This window comes from Rhinatrema bivittatum, chromosome 10 (assembly GCF_901001135.1).
Source record: "Rhinatrema bivittatum chromosome 10, aRhiBiv1.1, whole genome shotgun sequence".
NCBI lineage: Eukaryota > Metazoa > Chordata > Amphibia > Gymnophiona > Rhinatrematidae > Rhinatrema > Rhinatrema bivittatum.
In genome coordinates, this window is record NC_042624.1 from 86,460,712 (window position 1) to 86,479,753 (window position 19,042).

Sequence of the window (19,042 nt, forward strand, 5' to 3'; positions counted from 1 at the left end):
TGCTTTATATATTTCAGTGACATTGTGGGTTTCACAATGCTTTCTGGTGCAAGCACGCCTCAACAGGTGGTTACGTTTCTTAACAAACTCTACACAAAATTTGATAACATCATTGACAATCATGATGTTTACAAAGTGGAAACCATAGGAGATGCATGTAAGTATTCCAGTGTGTTAATGAAGCATCACTGGTACTTATTGTTATGTGAGGGGTTGTTTTAGTGTGCCCTTGGGCCTCAGCTCGACCCCAGATGGATCCAGGACCGAACCGAGGGTTGACGGCGTGTTCCACCATGGCTGATGGTCTTACCCTCTGCCAGGCCAGCAAGCTCCCATGGCCAACAACAGACCATTCCGAGCCCTTTCGGACCTGCTGCATGGGACAGCATGGAGCAGCAGGCCTGGCCTGAGGTCGAGGGCAGACGGGCCTTGACACGAAGACATAACAGCAGAATCGATGCAAAGGCATCGCGGACGAAGACATGACAGCAGGATCGATGCAACGGCATCGCGGACGAAGACTTGACACCAAGAGTGATGCAACGGTATCCAGGATGAGACAAGTAACTGACGAAGTCCAGAGAAGATGAGAAGCTGGGCGGAAGGACATTGGCACTGTCTCTCAGGGCACCCTACTCAGCCCACCTGCGGGACTGAGTCGCGGACCACCCTGTCCCACTGCGCGCCCTACACAGCCCAAGGAGACTGGTCACGGACCACGCTGGGAGCGGGACAAGCACAGGGAAGGATCCAGTCGAAGCAGAACTCCAACGACGAAGCCGATGTCGTCCGAAGCTCCACCAATGGCTGGCAGGACATGACGGCTCAGGAGAACAGGACACCAGTCCACCTGCAGGCTAGTCCCCACTCGGGAAAGACGTCATCCGAGGGACTACCGGCCTACAGGACCAAAAGGCTCAGGAGCGTTGACGAAACAGCAAAGGGCAGAACATCAAGGAACCTGGGACATCAGGAAGTAGAGGACAAAGACAAGACACCAGGACACCTGGACGAGGACCTCAGGCACGAAGATATGGTATAACAAGATGAGATGACAAGAACTCCATGGAGAAGACAAAGAAGACCTGACGGAGCTCTGGCAGGCAGGAGCCTCCAGAGTGAAGCAACTCCGATGCAAGCCCAAGACTGAATGATGGAGCAGCCCTTTTATAGGTCTGGGCAGGAAGTCCACTCCCTAGATGGGGCCAGCACACTTCCTGTGCCTGGCCCTTTAAATCCAGCAGAAAGGCGTGCGCCGGCGCCTAAGGAAGATGCAGGAATGCTGTGCAGGACCGCGGACAGTGGCCTGCACCGATGTCAGATGCCAGGGACGCAGGGCTGGGCCTGAGGAACAGGCCTGATGACGGCAGCGGCTCCAGCCGCTGCAGGAGACCCCGGGGGCTCCAGCTGCTATTCCAACCCGGGAATGTGGCCTCCAGGCCGCGAAGATCACAAGGACGCTGGCGGCGCTTCATGGACGCGCGTTGGACGCGGCGTGCATTTGCATGCCATTTAAATACAGTATCGAGTGGTAGGTCATCCGAACTGTGCGTGCGGCAAACACGGGTGCGCCGGGCACTAACACACCTCTTTCTACCGCCCCTTACTGTATCGGCCCGTAAGAGAGATACATTGAACCGGTAGAGCTGAGAATAAGAGCAGGTAGAATAAAATAAATAATAGCATTGATATGTCAACAGGGTTGAACTATTTACAATTTCACAAGAGGCAAAAGGGTTGTATTATTTGCCAGTCAATTGCTGTTCTACAGGAACGTACAGGTGTTATTATAGTTTTGAACATGTGTTCTGTCATTTAGGGCATTCCTTTGGCCTCGATTAGATGTTATATAAATTTAAATGTAAAAAAAAGAAGAAGAAGCAGGAAGCAGGTATTCATATAGCAATTAATGATTAACCACTGTAGTGCCAAAATGTTAATTGTTTCTGAAAAGTAGAAAGCCAGAGGGATGCTGAGCTGCATAGAGAGAGGCATAATCAGCAGGAAAAAGGTAAAAGTCCTTGGTAAGGCCTCATCTGGAGGGCTGTGTACTGTTCTGGAGGCTGCATCTCAGACTGGGTAGGGAAATACCCGAAATGTGGAATATAAATTAAATAATAATAAAAAAAAAAAGAATAGAGACAGGATGGAAGCAGTCCAGAGAAAAACAACCAAAATGGTGTGGAGTCTGCTCCAAAAGACGTGAAACTGAAGGACCTAAATATGTATACAGGAGAGACAGGGGTGAGATGGTACAGACCTTTAAATGCTTGAAAGATATTAATGCACAGGAATCAAACCTTTTATGATGGAAAGAAAACTGTAGAACAAGGGCTCATTCCACAAAGCTCCCGGGAAGTCAAGTTAGGACCAACATTGGGAAGTATTTCTTTATGGTAAGGGTAGTGCATGCAGAGAATGCCCCCTCAGAAGAGGTAGTGAGGACAAAGACAGTAATGCAATTCAAAAGGGTATGGGATAATCACGGAGGATCCCTAGTGGCTCAATGAAAAGGAAAATTTGTGTTGACTGGGATAACCACACAGAGTTGATTATGCTAAGAAGAAAATAAAATGAAATAAATAATAATAATAAAAAGAGAATGCTGGGCAGACTGGGTGGATCGCTTGGCTCCTCTTCTGCTGACATTTACTCTGTTCCTATGATATTGTTTCCTCTTTATTCTAGATATGGTTGTCTCTGGAGTGCCCAAAGAAAATGGAATAAATCACGTAGCAGAGATTGCCAGCATGGCTCTGAATTTAGTAGCCGTTTGCGACTCCTTTAAGATTCCACATTTGGCAGACACTCAGCTGAAGATTCGAGCCGGCGTTCATTCAGGTAACGCACAGTCACCCCAGGGGTTAATTGGTCATATGTTTTGCACTAATGATTTTCCTACAGTCGTGCTAGGCCTATTTTGGCTTCCTACAGTCTGGATATCATTTGTGCAGATTTAGATAGTCTCAGTAAAGGCTCTTTTACAGTCTTTGTGTACTGCATTAATGTTTGCTTGACTTCCCTTTAGCCCTCTAGTAACCTTGGTGTCTTTGCTGAAAGGTCCTGTGGTTGCCGGCGTGGTTGGAACCAAAATGCCTCGTTACTGTTTGTTTGGAGACACCGTGAATACCGCTTCCAGAATGGAGTCTACAAGCGAAGGTATACACTACAGGACCAAAACAAAATCATCCTGTTTCCCGAGGCATTTACCCGTTCAAAGTGCCCTGTACGAAAGCAGGTCTCCTCCAATGTCCCTAAAAAGTACGCCCAAGTTCTAGAGTGCCTCTGCATTTATCCAGGTTACAGGCGCATTACTGAGGAAAGGGACTTAGGAAAGAGAAAAATGATGGAGGTGCCCTCCCCTCCCTGAGTCTCTCGCCCACACAAATAACAGATGCAAAGTACACGCATTCAGAGCACCCACATGGTCTGCAACTATCTGGGCTATTTGAAAATTATCCCCTTACTAAAAAAGCAGGCCAGCTCCTGGGAATTGTGAGGTCAGGAGTGTGTGGATCAGCTGGGCTGCCAGAAGCTATTACATTTCAGACATGGCGTAATGCTGTTTTTCTTCAGTGCCATCCCCCTTTTTCAGGTTTGAAATGAATTAGTTTGCATTGTTGCTGGTTCCAAAAAAGAAAGAGGTCGTTATTGTGGTTTGCCACTCCTATAAAAGAGGTTCCCTGCCAGTACAAGCAATGGTGTTACTTGTTTGTGAGCACCACGTTACTAACCTTACCTCTTGCTAATGTGTTCAGAGCAGCAGTGTAATTACACAGTGTAATTAGATCCCCCAGAAAACCCGGGTAAGAGCTGAAATGGAGAGAAGCAAGAGGGTGACCTGTGAGTAGCAGCAGCAATCGTGCATGACCAGCGATGAGTGCCAACTCCTTATCAAGCAGGTCTTGCCAGCTCTGGCCAGACCATCTCTGCTTCTGCTCAAATAAATAATGAGCAAGGGATTCCTGGGAGTCCCCGCCTGTCCGGTCACTCTGCTGTGAAGATTAGCAGAGCAGTTTTCAAAATCCATTTCCCCAGGTAAAAGGGCTGCCTGAAATGTACCCTTCAGCTGGATATGAGTTCTCGCATATGGGCAGTTTCAGCCACATTAGAGGGAGGCAGTTTTGGGGGGGGGGGGGGGGGGGGTGTTCAGAGTGCGGGAGGAAAATAATGCGCGCAGATTTTGTTTTCAAATCTCCGCATGGTGCTTGCTGCAAGAAAAGCGGGAGCAAGTGCCTGCAGTGACTTTCAAAGCGATATAATGTGCGTGCTTCTCTCCGAAAATGTGTAGGAAGGCCACAGACTTCGCCCCCAAGTAGGCTATTTTGAAAATAGCCCCCAAAATGAACACAGCAGGACTTTGTTATGTAATGTTCACTATTGAAATATACTGTGATGTTAATTGCTACTTTAACACATTCTGCTTTGATGTGTGTAAGGAAACTAACAGGTCAATACAGTAAAGTGCGGCCGCGGTTACCCTGCTTCTAACCCACTTTCTACTCACAATTTGGCTGCGTTAGTCCAACCCGCGATTCACTAACCCTTTTAACCCATCCTTATCGCCTCTTTAAATCAACGGGAAACCCCTTCCGCCCGCGGCATGTATATGAGATGTAAACGATCGGATTAGCTATTCCCTCCCATACAGTAACGCGCAACCCGATTATCGCTTTTTAAACCTGCAGTTTTGCCGCGCGTTTAACCTGCTAACTTACCGCCTACCCTTACTCCTGCGTTAGAGGCAGGGGTAAGGGTAGGCGGCAAACTTTCCCCCAGCCCTCGCTCACCTGCCTTGGCCGGTGAGCATGTTTGTTTTAATTAACAAACATTAAGCATGTTTGTTTTAATTAACTATGCACGTTTCATTCTGTGCCTAAAACATTACCTTTGCATTAAACCTTGACTAAATGGTACACCTAGGTGTAGTAGGTCAAAAGAGCAGAAGAAGTGACAAGCCTGGTTCTTATCCTGCTAACTAATGCAGCAGCATTAATGGGGAATATGGCGTTTGTCTTCCTGAAACAGAAGCAGAAGGGGAAAAGGGGACTTTGGATCAAAGGGAGATTGGGCTTGACTGGCCCTGCATTCCTACCTGTTCTTTATGAAAGCAAAACAAATCAGCGTCTCTGGAAGAAAAGTAGATTTTCACCCTGTTTCATTTATTTTATTTATATTTTGATATGCTGCTTTTCCAGTAAAATGCTACCCAAGGCAGCTAACAATAATTAAGAAATACAAAGCCAATACAATCATAATTAAAAACATCAAAGACGAATAAAATAAAATACTGCTTATGCAGTAAAATAATGGAGCCCTCTAGGCACCATAAACAGCCCAATAATATTGATCTATGCACAATAAATAGCCAAATTAAAACAATGCAGCATCTGTAACAAAACAGCTGGGGAAGTTAGGCGGCTTGGAATAGACTTCCAGTCCAGTTGGTGCATCATGCTCCCTCCCTGGCCCTATTCAAAACCAGTCTAAAGACCCACCTTTTTTTTAGGCTGCTTATAAATCTTAACCCAGTTTTTCCATTCACAGCCTTATTGGTTTTAACAATTTTCTTAATAAATAAAATTCACAATGTGCTTGATGTTTTGTTTGTCTTGCTTATACTTTAAACTCTGCTGAGAAGGAACTGTCTCTTATGTGTATTTGTACAGTGCTATGTACACTGAGTAGCACTACAGAAGTGAAAAGTAGTAGTAGATTGGCCCTTTTGAAAATCTGGCCCCAGAGGGTGTCTAGTCTTATTAGGGGGCCTAAACTTAGCTGCTGAAGTAAATGGTCGTCTCTGGAGATGTGGTGAGGTTGGGAATGGGGTGGAAGAGAATACGCACGTATTTTGAACTTTCAAATATGTGCAAGGGTTTCCCCAGCACGGATTCCAGCCGCAGATACAGCAGATGCAAAAATACAGGAGTTCTTTTTGAACCCACATCAGATCTAGTGAATTTACAAAGAGAAACTACCCGGGGAGTTTCCCCTTTGACAATTTGCTAGAAGTTATGGGAGTACCAAGGTCTCTTTGTCAGGGGTGGCAGGTCAAACGTCGGGCTCCCCAATAACAGTTTCAGAAAGGGGTGTATATGTGTGTGTGTGGGGGGGGGGGGGGGGGAGGGAGGAATCCATCTCAGAAAATCCGGGAGTGACTCATGGGTTGCCACCGATCTGTGTATCTTGCCGCTCGCTGGCTTGCTGAGAATTGCCCTGACAGTTTATATTTAGACAGGAATATAATTTCAAGCTTCCACTCTCTTTTCTTTTTTTTGCATCAGCCTTAAAAATCCAGTGCAGTTCCAGCTCCGCTGAACTACTGCAGGAAATCGGCGGTTACGTCCTCACATGCCGAGGAACTCTGAATGTAAAGGTACAAAGTTAAGTTTTCCACAGCAATGCAAGCTACTGAATGAAAAGTCCTCGTCCATAAGGTGTGCTGGTAAAAGATTCTTCTCACACTAAAACTCCTGCATGAAGCTGCAAGTATCGCAGGTATTACAGGAAAACCGTGACAGGTCTATGGAGGAAAAACATATGGATCTGCAGATGCAGGCTAGTAATGATGAGGGCACTGTTTCTCCTTGCCACAAAGGCCAGGGTGTTGAATGGGTTGTAGGTCAACTGGAATAGCTGCACCAGTCCAAAATGAACCAGTCAGGTCTGGCATAATGTTGTAACTGGAGCTGACAATATCCCAAGTAAAAGAGACCTGACTGGTACTGTGAGACACTTGTTCAAACTGCACCAGTAGAGCTGACAGGAAAATAAAAAGTTAATAATCAACGTGCCCGCTTTATTGCCATCAAGTTGTAATAGCAAAATTAAAATATTTTTCCATCTGACAGATGAATTTATAAAGACATATAATCAATTCCAAATTCTGAAATTCATGGTTGAGACACCACTGATTTGTATCAGATAAGATTTATGAGTGAGGGTGAGACTGTTAAAATGAGGGAGCCGTGCTCAGAGAGACTGTGTTCAGACGTAAAAAAAGATAATGATGAAAATGAGAGAAAACCAGTGTTGCATAAAGGAAAAAAATATTTTTAGAGGCAAATTAGAAGTAACCTCTGAGCAGCAAGTAACTTCACTGTGTGTGACTGGAATCTGTGGCGCTCACTCTATTTTTTACTTAAAACTAAACGTGCTTTAAACCGGCATGGCTATGATTCATAGACATCTGAGCCTTGAACATCTTTTATCTGTTAAATGATAGCCTGTTAAAAACAAATTTGCAATTGATTTTAGCAGGCAAAAAGATATCTAGGAAGATCTAGGAAAAGATGGACAAACAGTGATCTATAATGAGGCCAGAGCAGGCATGGTAGCCTAACTCATAATAGATAATGATAATGATGAACAATAATAACTTTCACAAAGGTTTCCAACTGCTGGACATTTAGAGGCCCATTTACTAACCCATGATAGATAATGATAACGATGCACAATAAGAACTTCCACAAGGCTTCAACTGCTAGACATTTAGAGGCCCATTTACTAACCCATGATAGATATTGATAACGATGCACAATAAGAACTTCCACAAAGCTTCAACTGCTAGACATTTAGAGGCCCATTTACTAACCCATGATAGATAATGATAACAATGCACAATAAGAACTTCCACAAGGCTTCAACTGCTCGACATTTAGAGGCCCATTTACTAAGGTTCTCTCCCATTTTGTGTCTATGGGAAAAAAGCTTAGGGGCGGATTTTAAAAGGCCCGCGCACGTAAATCCTTCCGGATTTACACGCGCAGGGCCCTCGTGCGCCGGCGCGCCTGTTTTGCATAGGCCGCCGGTGCGCGTAAAGCCCCGGGACGCGCGTAAGTCCCGGGGCTTTCGAAAAGGGGAGGGAGGGGGCGTGTCTGGAGCGTTTCGGGGGCGGGCCCCGGCATTTCGGGGGGGGGGGGCCGGGGGCGTGGTCGAGGCCTCCGGACCAGCCCCCGGGACCGGAGGATGGAGCAGGGCTGCCGGTGACGCGTGCAAAGTTACGCCTGCTGAAAGCAGGCGTAACTTTGCCGACAAAGGTAAGGGGGGGGGTTAGACAGGGCCGGGGGGGGGGGGTGGGTTAGGGAGGGGAAGGGAGGGGAAGGTGGGGGGGGGGCGAAGAAAAGTTCCCACCGAGACCGCTCTGAAATCGGAGCGGCCTCGGAGGGAACATGCAGCTCGCGCTGGGCTCGGCGCACGCAGGGTGCACAAATGTGCACCCTGCGTGCGCCGACCCCGGATTTTATAAGATACGCGCGGCTACGCATGTATCTTATAAAATCCAGTGTACTTTTGTTCGCGCCTGGTGCGGGTACAAAAGTACGCGCTCGCGTATTTTTTAAAAATCTGCCCCTTAGTAAATAGGACCCTATGTAAGAAGTACTTGAACGTGAAATGTCTGTTTCCTACAGCAATGTGCTCTGTAACAGTCTGTTCCTTTTGATAGACTACAGTTGGTGTGCACCTATAATAATCTTTTCAAACTTAATTTATGATAAAGTATGTTATTAGAATTACGGTTCCAAGGAAAATCTTCATTGTTAATCGTCTGTGAAAGATATGGGGAATGGTGGCACCACCTTTTTCCAACATCTAAACAATTCTGTTGTGACAAGAAAGAAATTACGAGAGGATGAAGCTGGGAAAATACCCATTTTGTTTCCATTTCTAACCACGACCCAGCAATATGTTACCATTTTCATTTTATTGCCTTGGAATGTCTACTTCGAAATACGTGATAAAAAAATAAAAACAGTTTTGCATTTGTCATGAGGGATCTTGAGGGTGCTGTGTTTTCATGATCTGTGCAGCTGGCTTGCTGTCAATCAGCCTGGGAGAGCTGTTGCTGAGGTCAGGGGTGACTTAAATATACCAAGCGTAACCCAACTAACATTATCAGCAAGGGTCAACTTCCATCGGGGAGAATGGAGGGTACGGCTGTTTACTGCCAGGGCTGCCCTCGGCTGAACCAGGAGCACACTCGTCTTAAGGCAGAAACTCTGTGATTTCAATGGTGTTTAGCAGGCAGATAGCATGTTCCACTGGAACCAGTGCCTCTGGGCTTAAGAATTAAGGTTGTACTCTGGCAACCCTGATGTGTGTCGAACTGGTGCTTCTGATGAATATGGCTATTTTAACAGGCATATAAAGCACGGATGGAGATTGTTTATAAGATGAGCTGTAGACTTGCACAACTTGTCTCAGTCATGACAGATTAAAAACATTATAGTCTGTGAAAAGCGAGATCAAGACGTAGGTGGGCGCTCTCCCTCCCTACTGAAAGCTTCTTGCATGCCTATTCATATTACAGTTGCTGTGGACACCTTAATGGATAAATTGTTTTGATATGCCACAAGAAAAGGGGTGGCTAGATCTTCCATGACAGGAATTAGCAAAACTCATTATTGTCATCCAGGATTGTGCAATATATAAATTCTATGTAGTATTTCTTCAGAATGTTAATCTTTTTAGGAAGTTCATATCGCTGGTTACTTGTATTATAGAACCGTGTCAGCTTCTTAACTTTATTATGTACAATGTGATAAAAAAAAAAAGGTTAGAGATGCTTGTTTTCAGACCTGTAAGAAAACCTTGTATTCAGGCCAGTCTGTTAATTTCAAAGTGCACATGGAGGCTGCAGGATGAGAAAATGTAACAAACAGACCCCTGACAGTCTGGTCTATCCATATGCAGCATCTCCATTTAAATGAATTATTGGTGATTAATTTGTCTTTGCATCTGACAGTCAGGGAAATGTACAATCCTATTTGTTTCCTGTATGTGATGCAGTTTGGGGTCATGGGTGTTCAATTTGCCTTTTTCTCCCTTCCTATTTCCAAGGTCTGTCCTCCAGGGAAGTGGATGGATTTTTTTTTTTTTTTTTGCCTTGCTCTTCCTAGGCATGAGTGCTTGCTGCAGCTTAGGCTGGAATTGAGTAGGCTGACACAAACACCATCCCAAGGGGTTTACTACCAGGCAAAATCTTAAATTAAATCACAGCTGAGAACACTTTGGAACAACAGGAGGACCAGCTGCTGTCAGGGTGAAGAGACACATATAGAGCTTACGTGCTACATCTGACATTCCCAGATGGCTCGGATGATGCTGTACTGGAGTTTATATTATAGATTGATAGGAAGAATCTCTTTGCGATACCCCCCAATAACAGTAAGAGTTAGATTCAAGCACTTAATAGAAGATATTTCATACAAAGGACTGTCAGGCTGCATACTGTGGTGGGATATGGGCTCTTTTAAGGTAGTTGAAAGCACTAGGTCAGCTATACCCGATGTTTGGCTGCGGTAAGTGGGTGAAGTTGTGGGCATATACAGAATGTCTGTGTTGGTCCCCTCCTACTGCATGGCAGGAGTGAAGCCCTGCAGAGAGAGCATAGGATTCTCCAATCATGCCACATTTAGAATGCTTAGGACTTCTGCAGAACTGAGGCCATCATGGCTGTAATTTGATGAAAGTGTATTTATCTTTTTTTTTTTTTTTTTTTAGGGTAAAGGGGAAATGACAACTTGGTGGCTTCAAGGAAAAGCAAATGGAACAAGCAGGAAAAGCCATCTCTAAATGTGTATCACTGCAACTACAAATATCATTTTTCTGGAGGCGCTCTTAAATTCTCATTACTTTACCCAACTCAATTTAGACTAAAAAAAAAAAAACCAGAAGTGAAATACTGGCACAACAATCCCTGATTTAGATTAGGTGCTGTGGAAGGCATTAATGATTCAAACGCCAACTGGTTCCATCTCTATAGCAACCTGATTGCAGCCCATATTCAGGAGCACTTGAAAAAAAACAAAAACATTTTCTTCATTTTTTTTTTTTTAATAAAAGCTTTAATAAGGCTCCTCTAAGTGGGCATTTCCTGTTCATTCTTTGGAGGGCTGAATGCACCCCCCAGTGCTTCTGATTGAAAAGTCATCTGCCTGGACATGCCCAATCAAGCAGACATTACAAGCACACCAGCTAGAAATACACCGTACCATGGTGCATGTGCAAGCCTCCGTCAAACTATCATCATCTTGTATTAAATATTTTACACTACTACCCCCTGCAGATAGCATGGAATCAATGTTTTAGAAACGTGCAGCTCACAAAATACTAGGAATCTGTAAAACTCTCTTTTATCATAAAGCTCATCTTTAAGGAATTTCTAGAATTCTTTTTCTTCGGGGGAGGGGAAGAATGCCTGTAGCTTGCTCCTGCTACTTTGTGCTGCCAGCTCATTGGAAGCAGAGCTGCTTCTGGCACTATGCACCTTCATTTGGGGCAGAGCGCACTGTTTAACCCGCTGTTGGACGCACATTTATCGCTCAGGTATTAATGCCTGTAGCAGGCGTTAATAGCTGAGCGCACTGAAAAAAAGTACAGAAAAGCAGAAAAAACTGCTTTTCTGTACTTTTTTTTAAAGTAAAAAAAAAAATTTTTTTTTAATTAAAAAAAAAAATCTGCCGGCCGCTTTGAAGACCGACGCAGATATGCTCGGTCTGCCAGCTGCAGTAAAGTTGGCAGACCGAGCATATCTGCTTTTCATAACTGGCTGATTGCAGTTATGAAAACCGACGCCGAGTTTATCAGCATCGCTGTTCATTACCAGCAGACCGCCGGTAACCGCAGGGTCACGTTAGCAAGGAGGCGCTAAGGTCGCAGTAGCGACCCTAGCGCCTCCTTCCTAGCGCGACCTCCTAATTTATTGAATGGCGCCCCCCCCTTGCGGGCGCCATGCGTACGCTAAGAAAGCGGGCGCTGAAAAGTCAGCGCTCGCTTTCTGCAAATTTTATTGCATCGGCCCCTTTGTAAGTACCTGGGTATTTTTTGCCCTATTTTATACCCCCTCCCGACTCATTGGGTGCAATCATTGCTGCGTCAGGGACCCTGCTCCTTCTGGAACCTTGTAAAAACGGGCCCCAAATCTGGCCACTAGGTGCTGCTACTGTGTAATGACTCTGATTCCCTCCTCCCAGGGGCTGTGAACGCTGCATTCTTGGTTGACCCAGAGAGTAGAAGACCAGACCCTGGAATCAAAAGGGTCCCCCACATGGCAGTGCACAGCACTGCTGCTGCTGAGCAGCCAGGCCAGCCCTAATACAGCTTCTTTTAATCTGAATGACTATAACTGGAAGCTTACATTGGCTACTGGCATATGCACACACACACACACACACACACACACCTAACTCTTCCCAAGCCACCTCTGAAAACCAGAAACATTTAACTTATCTGAACACAAATACATTTTAGTATTTTCTTTATTACAGTCACCAATAACATTACAACTAATACTCATATAACACGTTATACCTGAGCATAAATACATTTTCAAAAGGACTTATACATAACATGAGAAAATATCTTAAAAAATGGTGGGTAAACTGGTATCAGCTTTGATAAGCCTCTGCAATATTTGGTATTGCTATAGGAGTTTTTGTCAGATGTGGATAAAGTCAAGTTCTGGTGACAAGTTGAATGAAATAGTTGTATCCTCGTATGCTTGGCCTTAATTTTGTACTTGTTTTCTACAGTGGCTTCTACTGATATAAAAATGTAAGCAAATTCTAACTTCCTCATGATAATGATCCGACTTTTAGAGACGGTGATTTATGGATGTGCCTCTAGTAGGAAGGAAAATAAAGAAAACATTGCGGTTAAGAGTCTGTTCCCTGAGGTTTATTGCTACCTTTGGTACACACTGGATCCCCATTCACACCTCTGACACAGAAGCAAATGGAGGCAACAAGCATTCAGACGACAAACCTGCCAAGCTAAGGAAACCATTTTATGGCTACACAACTTGCCCAGCTCCAGGATTTTATTTAGGAAATGGGCCAAGAAACTGCAAGCTCGAACCCCTCCCCTCCCCTCCCCCCCAGCTAATAATCTTGGCATTTACTTTCATGTGGCCTTTAATGGTTTTTGACATCCAGTACCGGGATAAAATGATCTTGAAAAATCAGAAAGAAAACATCAGTCCCAGCTACCCGACCACACCTCCACCTGTTATCAGGATGCTCTGCGTGCACCAGTCACCCATCCCTGGCCATCCTTGCCACTACCTTGATCTTTAATTCATCCTGTGCACCTCGTTAGATGTGCCGGTCTGGTTTGGCACCACTGGGCCATTCCCTTAGGCGTTAGCCTATTTTTCATTGACATTGCAATTACCGGAGGATTGCTGGGGGTCTAAAACACTGTTTAGTGAGGCAGTTATATTTACATGGCTGACTAAAAGGGTTTTTTTTCCACATTTTTTTTTGCTTTGGAATGATAATTATCTTTTACAAAAAACAGAAGAGGAAAAAATGTGAACTAAGTGTGCCTGGCTTAAAACAAAATTCACTACCAAAACAAAGCATGAACATTCTTACGAAAATTTGCATTTATATAAATCAGAAATATGTCAGTAAAACAAGAAATGCTGCATCCAATACAGTAGACGATCATGTATTCTGGAAACGTTGGCCTTATACTCAGGGGGGCCGATGTAATAAAACTCATGCTGAAAATGGGCACTAGCATTGAGTGCCTATTGTCTTAACATGCACGCAGCCACATCCCCCGGGCACCCGATGCAATATTTAAATGAGCGACAGTATTAAAAAGGGTGCGCTAAAGGGTGTCTGTAGCACTCAATCTTTTATTTTTTAATGTTTTTCATGAGCCCTTGTCTGCAAGTTAACTTTACTTTACCTCTGAGCCTGGAGTTAAGGCACCCAGTGCTTTACTGTATCGGGGGGGGTTATATATAATGTCCTCATCTACATGCAATTTACATATGACAAGCGCTATTGGGTATGCATTTGTTTGGGCGTGCATTTTGGTCAAGCTAATCTCCTTATTGTATAGGGCGCTAGTCTATCGGTCAAAAGCTCATAAACCCATGCACTAGGCTAAGGCAACACACAGGGGCCGATGCAATAATCTGAGCATTAAAAAACTGTACTCTGGTTTCCAGTGCATATTTTTAACACGCGGGTTAATTTTTTTTTTAACTCCTGATGCAATAATCTAATGATATGCTAATACATCAGGAGTTTATGAGTAAAACCTGTAAAATATGCGTTCAGCACAGGCCAAACGCACATTTTAACATGGAGGGGGAAGCTGTCTCCACAAATGGTGGCGGCCACTGCTGCCACATAGTTGGATAAATACCAATTTATCTGGTTATATGGCAGCAAGAAGCAGCTGCCAAACAGCTGGATAAATTGGTACTTATCCATCTATCTGGCATGGGTCACTGCTACATAGCTGGATAAAGTACTTATTCAGCTTTGTAGCAGTGACCGTGCCAGATGGCCGGATAAGTACCAATGTATCCGGCTATCTGGAAGCTGCTTCCTGCTGCCAGACAGAAGGATAAGTCAGTACTTATCAAGCTAGGAGGTGGCAGCAGCTCCCACCACTTATCCCCTCAAACATTTTTTCCCCTTTTAATTATTTTTTCTATAGCACTGGAAACTTAACTGCAGCCTTGACCCATGGGTTAATTTTCCAGCTAAAGAAGGTGCACTGGCCCGAGGCAGTTTCTCTGCACCGGGAAGTAATACTTAATGACGGTTACTTTGATATCAGCACGCAGGCCCACATTTACGTACGTATGCTGGCTCGTGCCAAAGGATGCGGGCATATAACATACGAGCGTATATGCGCACATGGTATAAAATAGGCTGTACACGCGTACATGTACATCATTTTATATGGATGAGCACATGTGCATGCAAATACCATCTCTAACATGTAAGTGGGGGGATTTTAGTAGACGTGCACAATTACCAGTTTCCCCAGTTCGTTCGCGATTTGGCCAGTAAGCGATAGGACTTCCTTCCTAATCCCCATAGTTAAATAGCCTCCCTTTTACCCTGTTAGCACCAACCCATAAAACCTTGCTGACTAGCCTAGAATGTTATATTTATTACTTACGCACCATCCATAGCAGCTGTAAAGTTACATGGAAGGGGACCCAGGTGAACGCTTGTGAGCGTAAATAAGGGCATAAGAACTTGCCATGCTGGGTCAGACCAAGGGTCCATCAAGCCCAGCATCCTGTTTCCAACAGAGGCCAAACCAGGCCACAAGAACCTGGCAAGTACCCAAACACTAAGAAGATCCCATGCCACTGATGCAATTAATAGCAGTGGCTATTCCCTAAGGGGTAGATTTTCAAAAAACGCGAATAGGCGTACTTTTGCTGGCGCATCAGGCACAAGCAAAAGTACGCTGGATTTTAGCGGATATGCGCGGAGCCGCGCGTATCCGCTAAAATCCTGGATCGGCGCGCACAAGGCTATGAATTCTGTATAGCCGGCGTGCGCCGAGCCGCACAGCCTACCCCTGTTCCCTCCGAGGCCGCTCCGAAATCGGAGTGGCCTCGGAGGGAACTTCCTTTTGCCCTCCCCTCACCTTCCCCTCACCTTCCCCTACCTAACCCACCCACCTGGCCCTGTCTAAGCCCCCCCCTTACCTTTGTTGGGGGATTTACGCCTCCCGGAGGGAGGCATAAACGGCCCACGTGCCAGCGGGCCACTAGCGCGCCGGGACGCGACCTGGGGGCGGGTCCGGAGGGCGCGGCCACGCCCCCGGGCCGTAACCATGCCCCCGGGCCCGCCCCCGAAACGCTCCTGGCACGCCCCCTAAACGCCGCGACGACCGGGCCGGCCCCCGACACGCCCCTGACACGCCCCCCTCGGAGAACCCCGGGACTTACGCGAGTCCCGGGGTCTGCGCGCGCCGGTGAGCCTATGTAAAATAGGCTCACTGGCGCGCAGGGCCCTGCTTGCCTAAATCCGCCCGGTTTTGGGCGGATTTAGGCGAGCAGGGCTCTTAAAATCCGCCCCAAAGTGAATTGTGATACATTACAGGAGGACCTTGCAAAACTGGAAGATTGGGCATCCAAATGGCAGATGAAATTTAATGTGGACAAGTGCAAGGTGTTGCATATAGGGAAAAATAACCCTTGCTGAAGTTACATTTTGTTAGGTTCCATATTAGGAGCTACCACCCAGGAAAAAGATCTAGGCATCATAGTGAATAATACTTTAAAATCGTCGGCTCAGTGTGCTGCAGCAGTCAAAAAAGCAAACAGAATGTTAGGAATTATTAGGAAGGGAATGGTTAATAAAACGGAAAACGTCATAATGCCTCTATATTGCTCCATGGTGAGACCGCACCTGAAATACTGTGTACAATTCTGGTTGCCACATCTCAAAAAAGATATAGTTGCGATGGAGAAGGTACAGAGAAGGGCAACCAAAATGATAAAGGGGATGGAACAGCTCCCCTATGAGGAAAGGCTGAAGAGGTTAGGGCTGTTCAGCTTGGAGAAGAGATGGCTGAGGGGGATATGATAGAGGTCTTTAAGATCATGAGAGGTCTTGAACGAGTAGATGTGAATCGGTTATTTACACTTTCGAATAATAGAAGGACTAGGGGGCATTCATGAAGTTAGCAAGTAGCACATTTAAGACTAATCGGAGAAAATTCTTTTTCACTCAACGCACAATAAAGCTCTGGAATTTGTTGCCAGAGGATGTGGTTAGTACAGTTAGTGTAGCTGTGTTTAAAAAAGGTTTGGATAAGTTCTTGGAGAAGAAGTCCATTATTTGCTATTAATCAAGTTTACTTAGGGAATAGCCACTGCTATTAATTGCATCAGTAGCATGGGATCTTCTTAGCAGTGGCGTAGCGAGGGGTGGGCGGCCGCCCCGGGCGCCGGGTCTAAGGGGGCGCCAAAATGCGTGAGGGATATGCTCTAGGAATCACAAAGCTCCTGTTACGCTCTCCGACCAACTTTTTCCATTCCCACGCGCACCGCCTCGTGGCAGCAGTTTACCATAGCTCGTCGCGCACAACTGGAAGGAACCCCAATCGTTCCCGTCGCCGGCACGCGCAGACTGTAGCCCAGAAAAACTGGCCGCGAAGCCTCCCCAACCTCGCTAACGCGTGTCCCCTATTGGCGGCAATCTCTCATCTGTCTTCGCTGCTGCTGCTGCTGCCCTCTGATTGGCGGAGCCGGCCGGCAGTCAGAGGTGTTTCCCGGGAGACGGCGAGTGGACTTGCTTGGAGTAGACCGCGGCGGGCGGAAGCTCATTCGAGCTTGGTTTCTGTTTTGACTGAGGCGGTGGTGGCGTCGCCTTTCTTTTGGGAGCTTTCCCTGTTAGTCAAACGAGAGGAGTCCAGCAGCGTTGTTGCAGAACTGCACTCCTCTTTGTAGCGGCCAAAAGGAAAGGGGGGTGGTACAGGAAGAAGGCGTGTGGCCGTGGAGGTTCCCCTGCAGCACCGCGTACTGAGTGCAGGTCAGACACTGAATGTTGTGTGTTAGCCGCCGGCAGCGGGGAAATCAGTATATCTGTGAACTGAGCTGGACTGGGATCTTGGAGACTTCCACGGTGATCACATGCGCCACTATCGTGTTTTTCTTATCTTTCAGAAGGTCTAATGGGGGCGGGGTGATGCTGCTATCTGACAGGCCAATGTAATAAGACTGCTGATTTTTCTGCGTGGATTTTTTTTGTGCGCATCCTGCAAAAGCTTGTGGAAGTACGGGATGTAATAACAGCCATGTATGCTAATTAGACACTGTATAAACTCCATGCACACTGAGCATATGTGCCGGGTCTAAGGGGGCGCCAAAACGCCTGGCTCTGCAGAAAAATAGCACCGATTTCAATGCAAATCATTGATGGAGGGAGGGGGCGCCGAAGAAGTCTCTTGCCCCGGGCGCCAAATTGTCTAGCTACGCCACTGCTTCTTAGTGTTTGGGTAATTGCCAGGTTCTTGTGGCCTGGTTTGGCCTCTGTTGGAAACAGGATGCTGGGCTTGATGGACCCTTGGTCTGACCCAGCATGGCAATTTCTTATGTTCTTAAGTAAACTTGCACATTTCATGTTAAAGTCCTGGAACGCTCATGTACCGCCCAGACCACACTCCGCCCCTTTTTTTGCCCCTTCTTATTTGTGAGCATATCGGGAGACCTGCGTGTACTTGGGTGCCTTTTAAAATCTGTACATCGCGTGCCAGTCGGCCATACTTGCCTATCTCCTGGTTTTGGCACGCACCTGGCTTTTAAAATTCACCTTAATGCCCTCATTTGCATGGGATTTCCAAGGTGCTAAGTATTACTTTTCTTGTGGTACACACATTTTCTGCTTGCAAAATGCCTTCCTGCATCTGGAGTAAGTTTTGCCCGCAGAAAAGGCGCGCACAAATGCAGGCTAAAAAAGGTGCGTTCCACTGAACGCACCTTTCTGCATCGGCTCCAGAAGTGGAGCTAGCAGCATAGTAAGACCAGAGGCGCAAAGAAGAGGACTGACTAACAAGCTATCTCCTTTAAGTTTCCTCATGCAACAATGGAAAATGTAATATATACATAGAGAATTGATTTTCTTGTTTTGAACACTAAGCTTTAAAGGTCTTGCTGTTTCTGGATTTAAATTGAATATCAGCTATCATAATGGAACAACCTGTCATCTGGCTGATGACATCACAGTTTGTTTTTCTGCACTGGTTTTCAAACAGTAACAAGGCCAGTAACAAGGCCTGCCTTTTTGGCAGAGTTCCTGGACTGCTAACGCGGTTCGATTGCCTTCAACTAGAAGAGTGGACTTTAAAACCGAGCAAACTGGTAAGCAGCCAGGTCCTGACCGAGAGCGACCCCCCTACCAAGCGCCCAGCCACACCCTTTCCATCTGAGGTGTGAGCACGAGTCTCCCTCTTCCCTGCGTTTGTTATTGGAACCCAGGTCTCACCTGTCTGGATGCAGCGCCCAGGGGGAGCGTTTGGGAGAGAGGCGGGGGCAGCGGGGATAGGCACGGGCTCTGTGACCCTTGAACCACTCCGGAAACAGCAGAACAGCGGCAGCGCCACAGCCCCTGGCGTGTGTGGGGGGGTGGGTCGTCCGCGGTGCCGCAGTAACAGGTGCGCGGTTCCCTGACCTCTCCCCCCCCCCCTCCCCCCCCCCAATGCAGGCCTGGATTGTTGGTTGCCCGGCAAAGAGGCGGACCAATGGGATTCGGAATTGCTTTAAGGCGCTGTT

At 46.3% G+C, this 19,042-nt stretch overlaps 1 protein-coding gene across 1 annotated transcript in view; it reads left to right on the plus strand.

The window, feature by feature from the left end:
- The window catches only part of LOC115099808 (atrial natriuretic peptide receptor 1-like), a 73,271-nt gene extending 62,551 nt beyond the window's left edge, over positions 1-10,720 (plus strand). The window contains exons 15-19 of the mRNA XM_029617657.1: positions 18-157; positions 2,689-2,841; positions 3,061-3,159; positions 6,285-6,376; positions 10,504-10,720. Of these exons, the coding sequence (XP_029473517.1) occupies positions 18-157; positions 2,689-2,841; positions 3,061-3,159; positions 6,285-6,376; positions 10,504-10,575 (556 nt within the window). The 3' untranslated portion in view covers positions 10,576-10,720. The remainder of the gene's footprint in view (positions 1-17; positions 158-2,688; positions 2,842-3,060; positions 3,160-6,284; positions 6,377-10,503) is intronic.
- Positions 10,721-19,042: the final 8,322 nt, after the last annotated feature.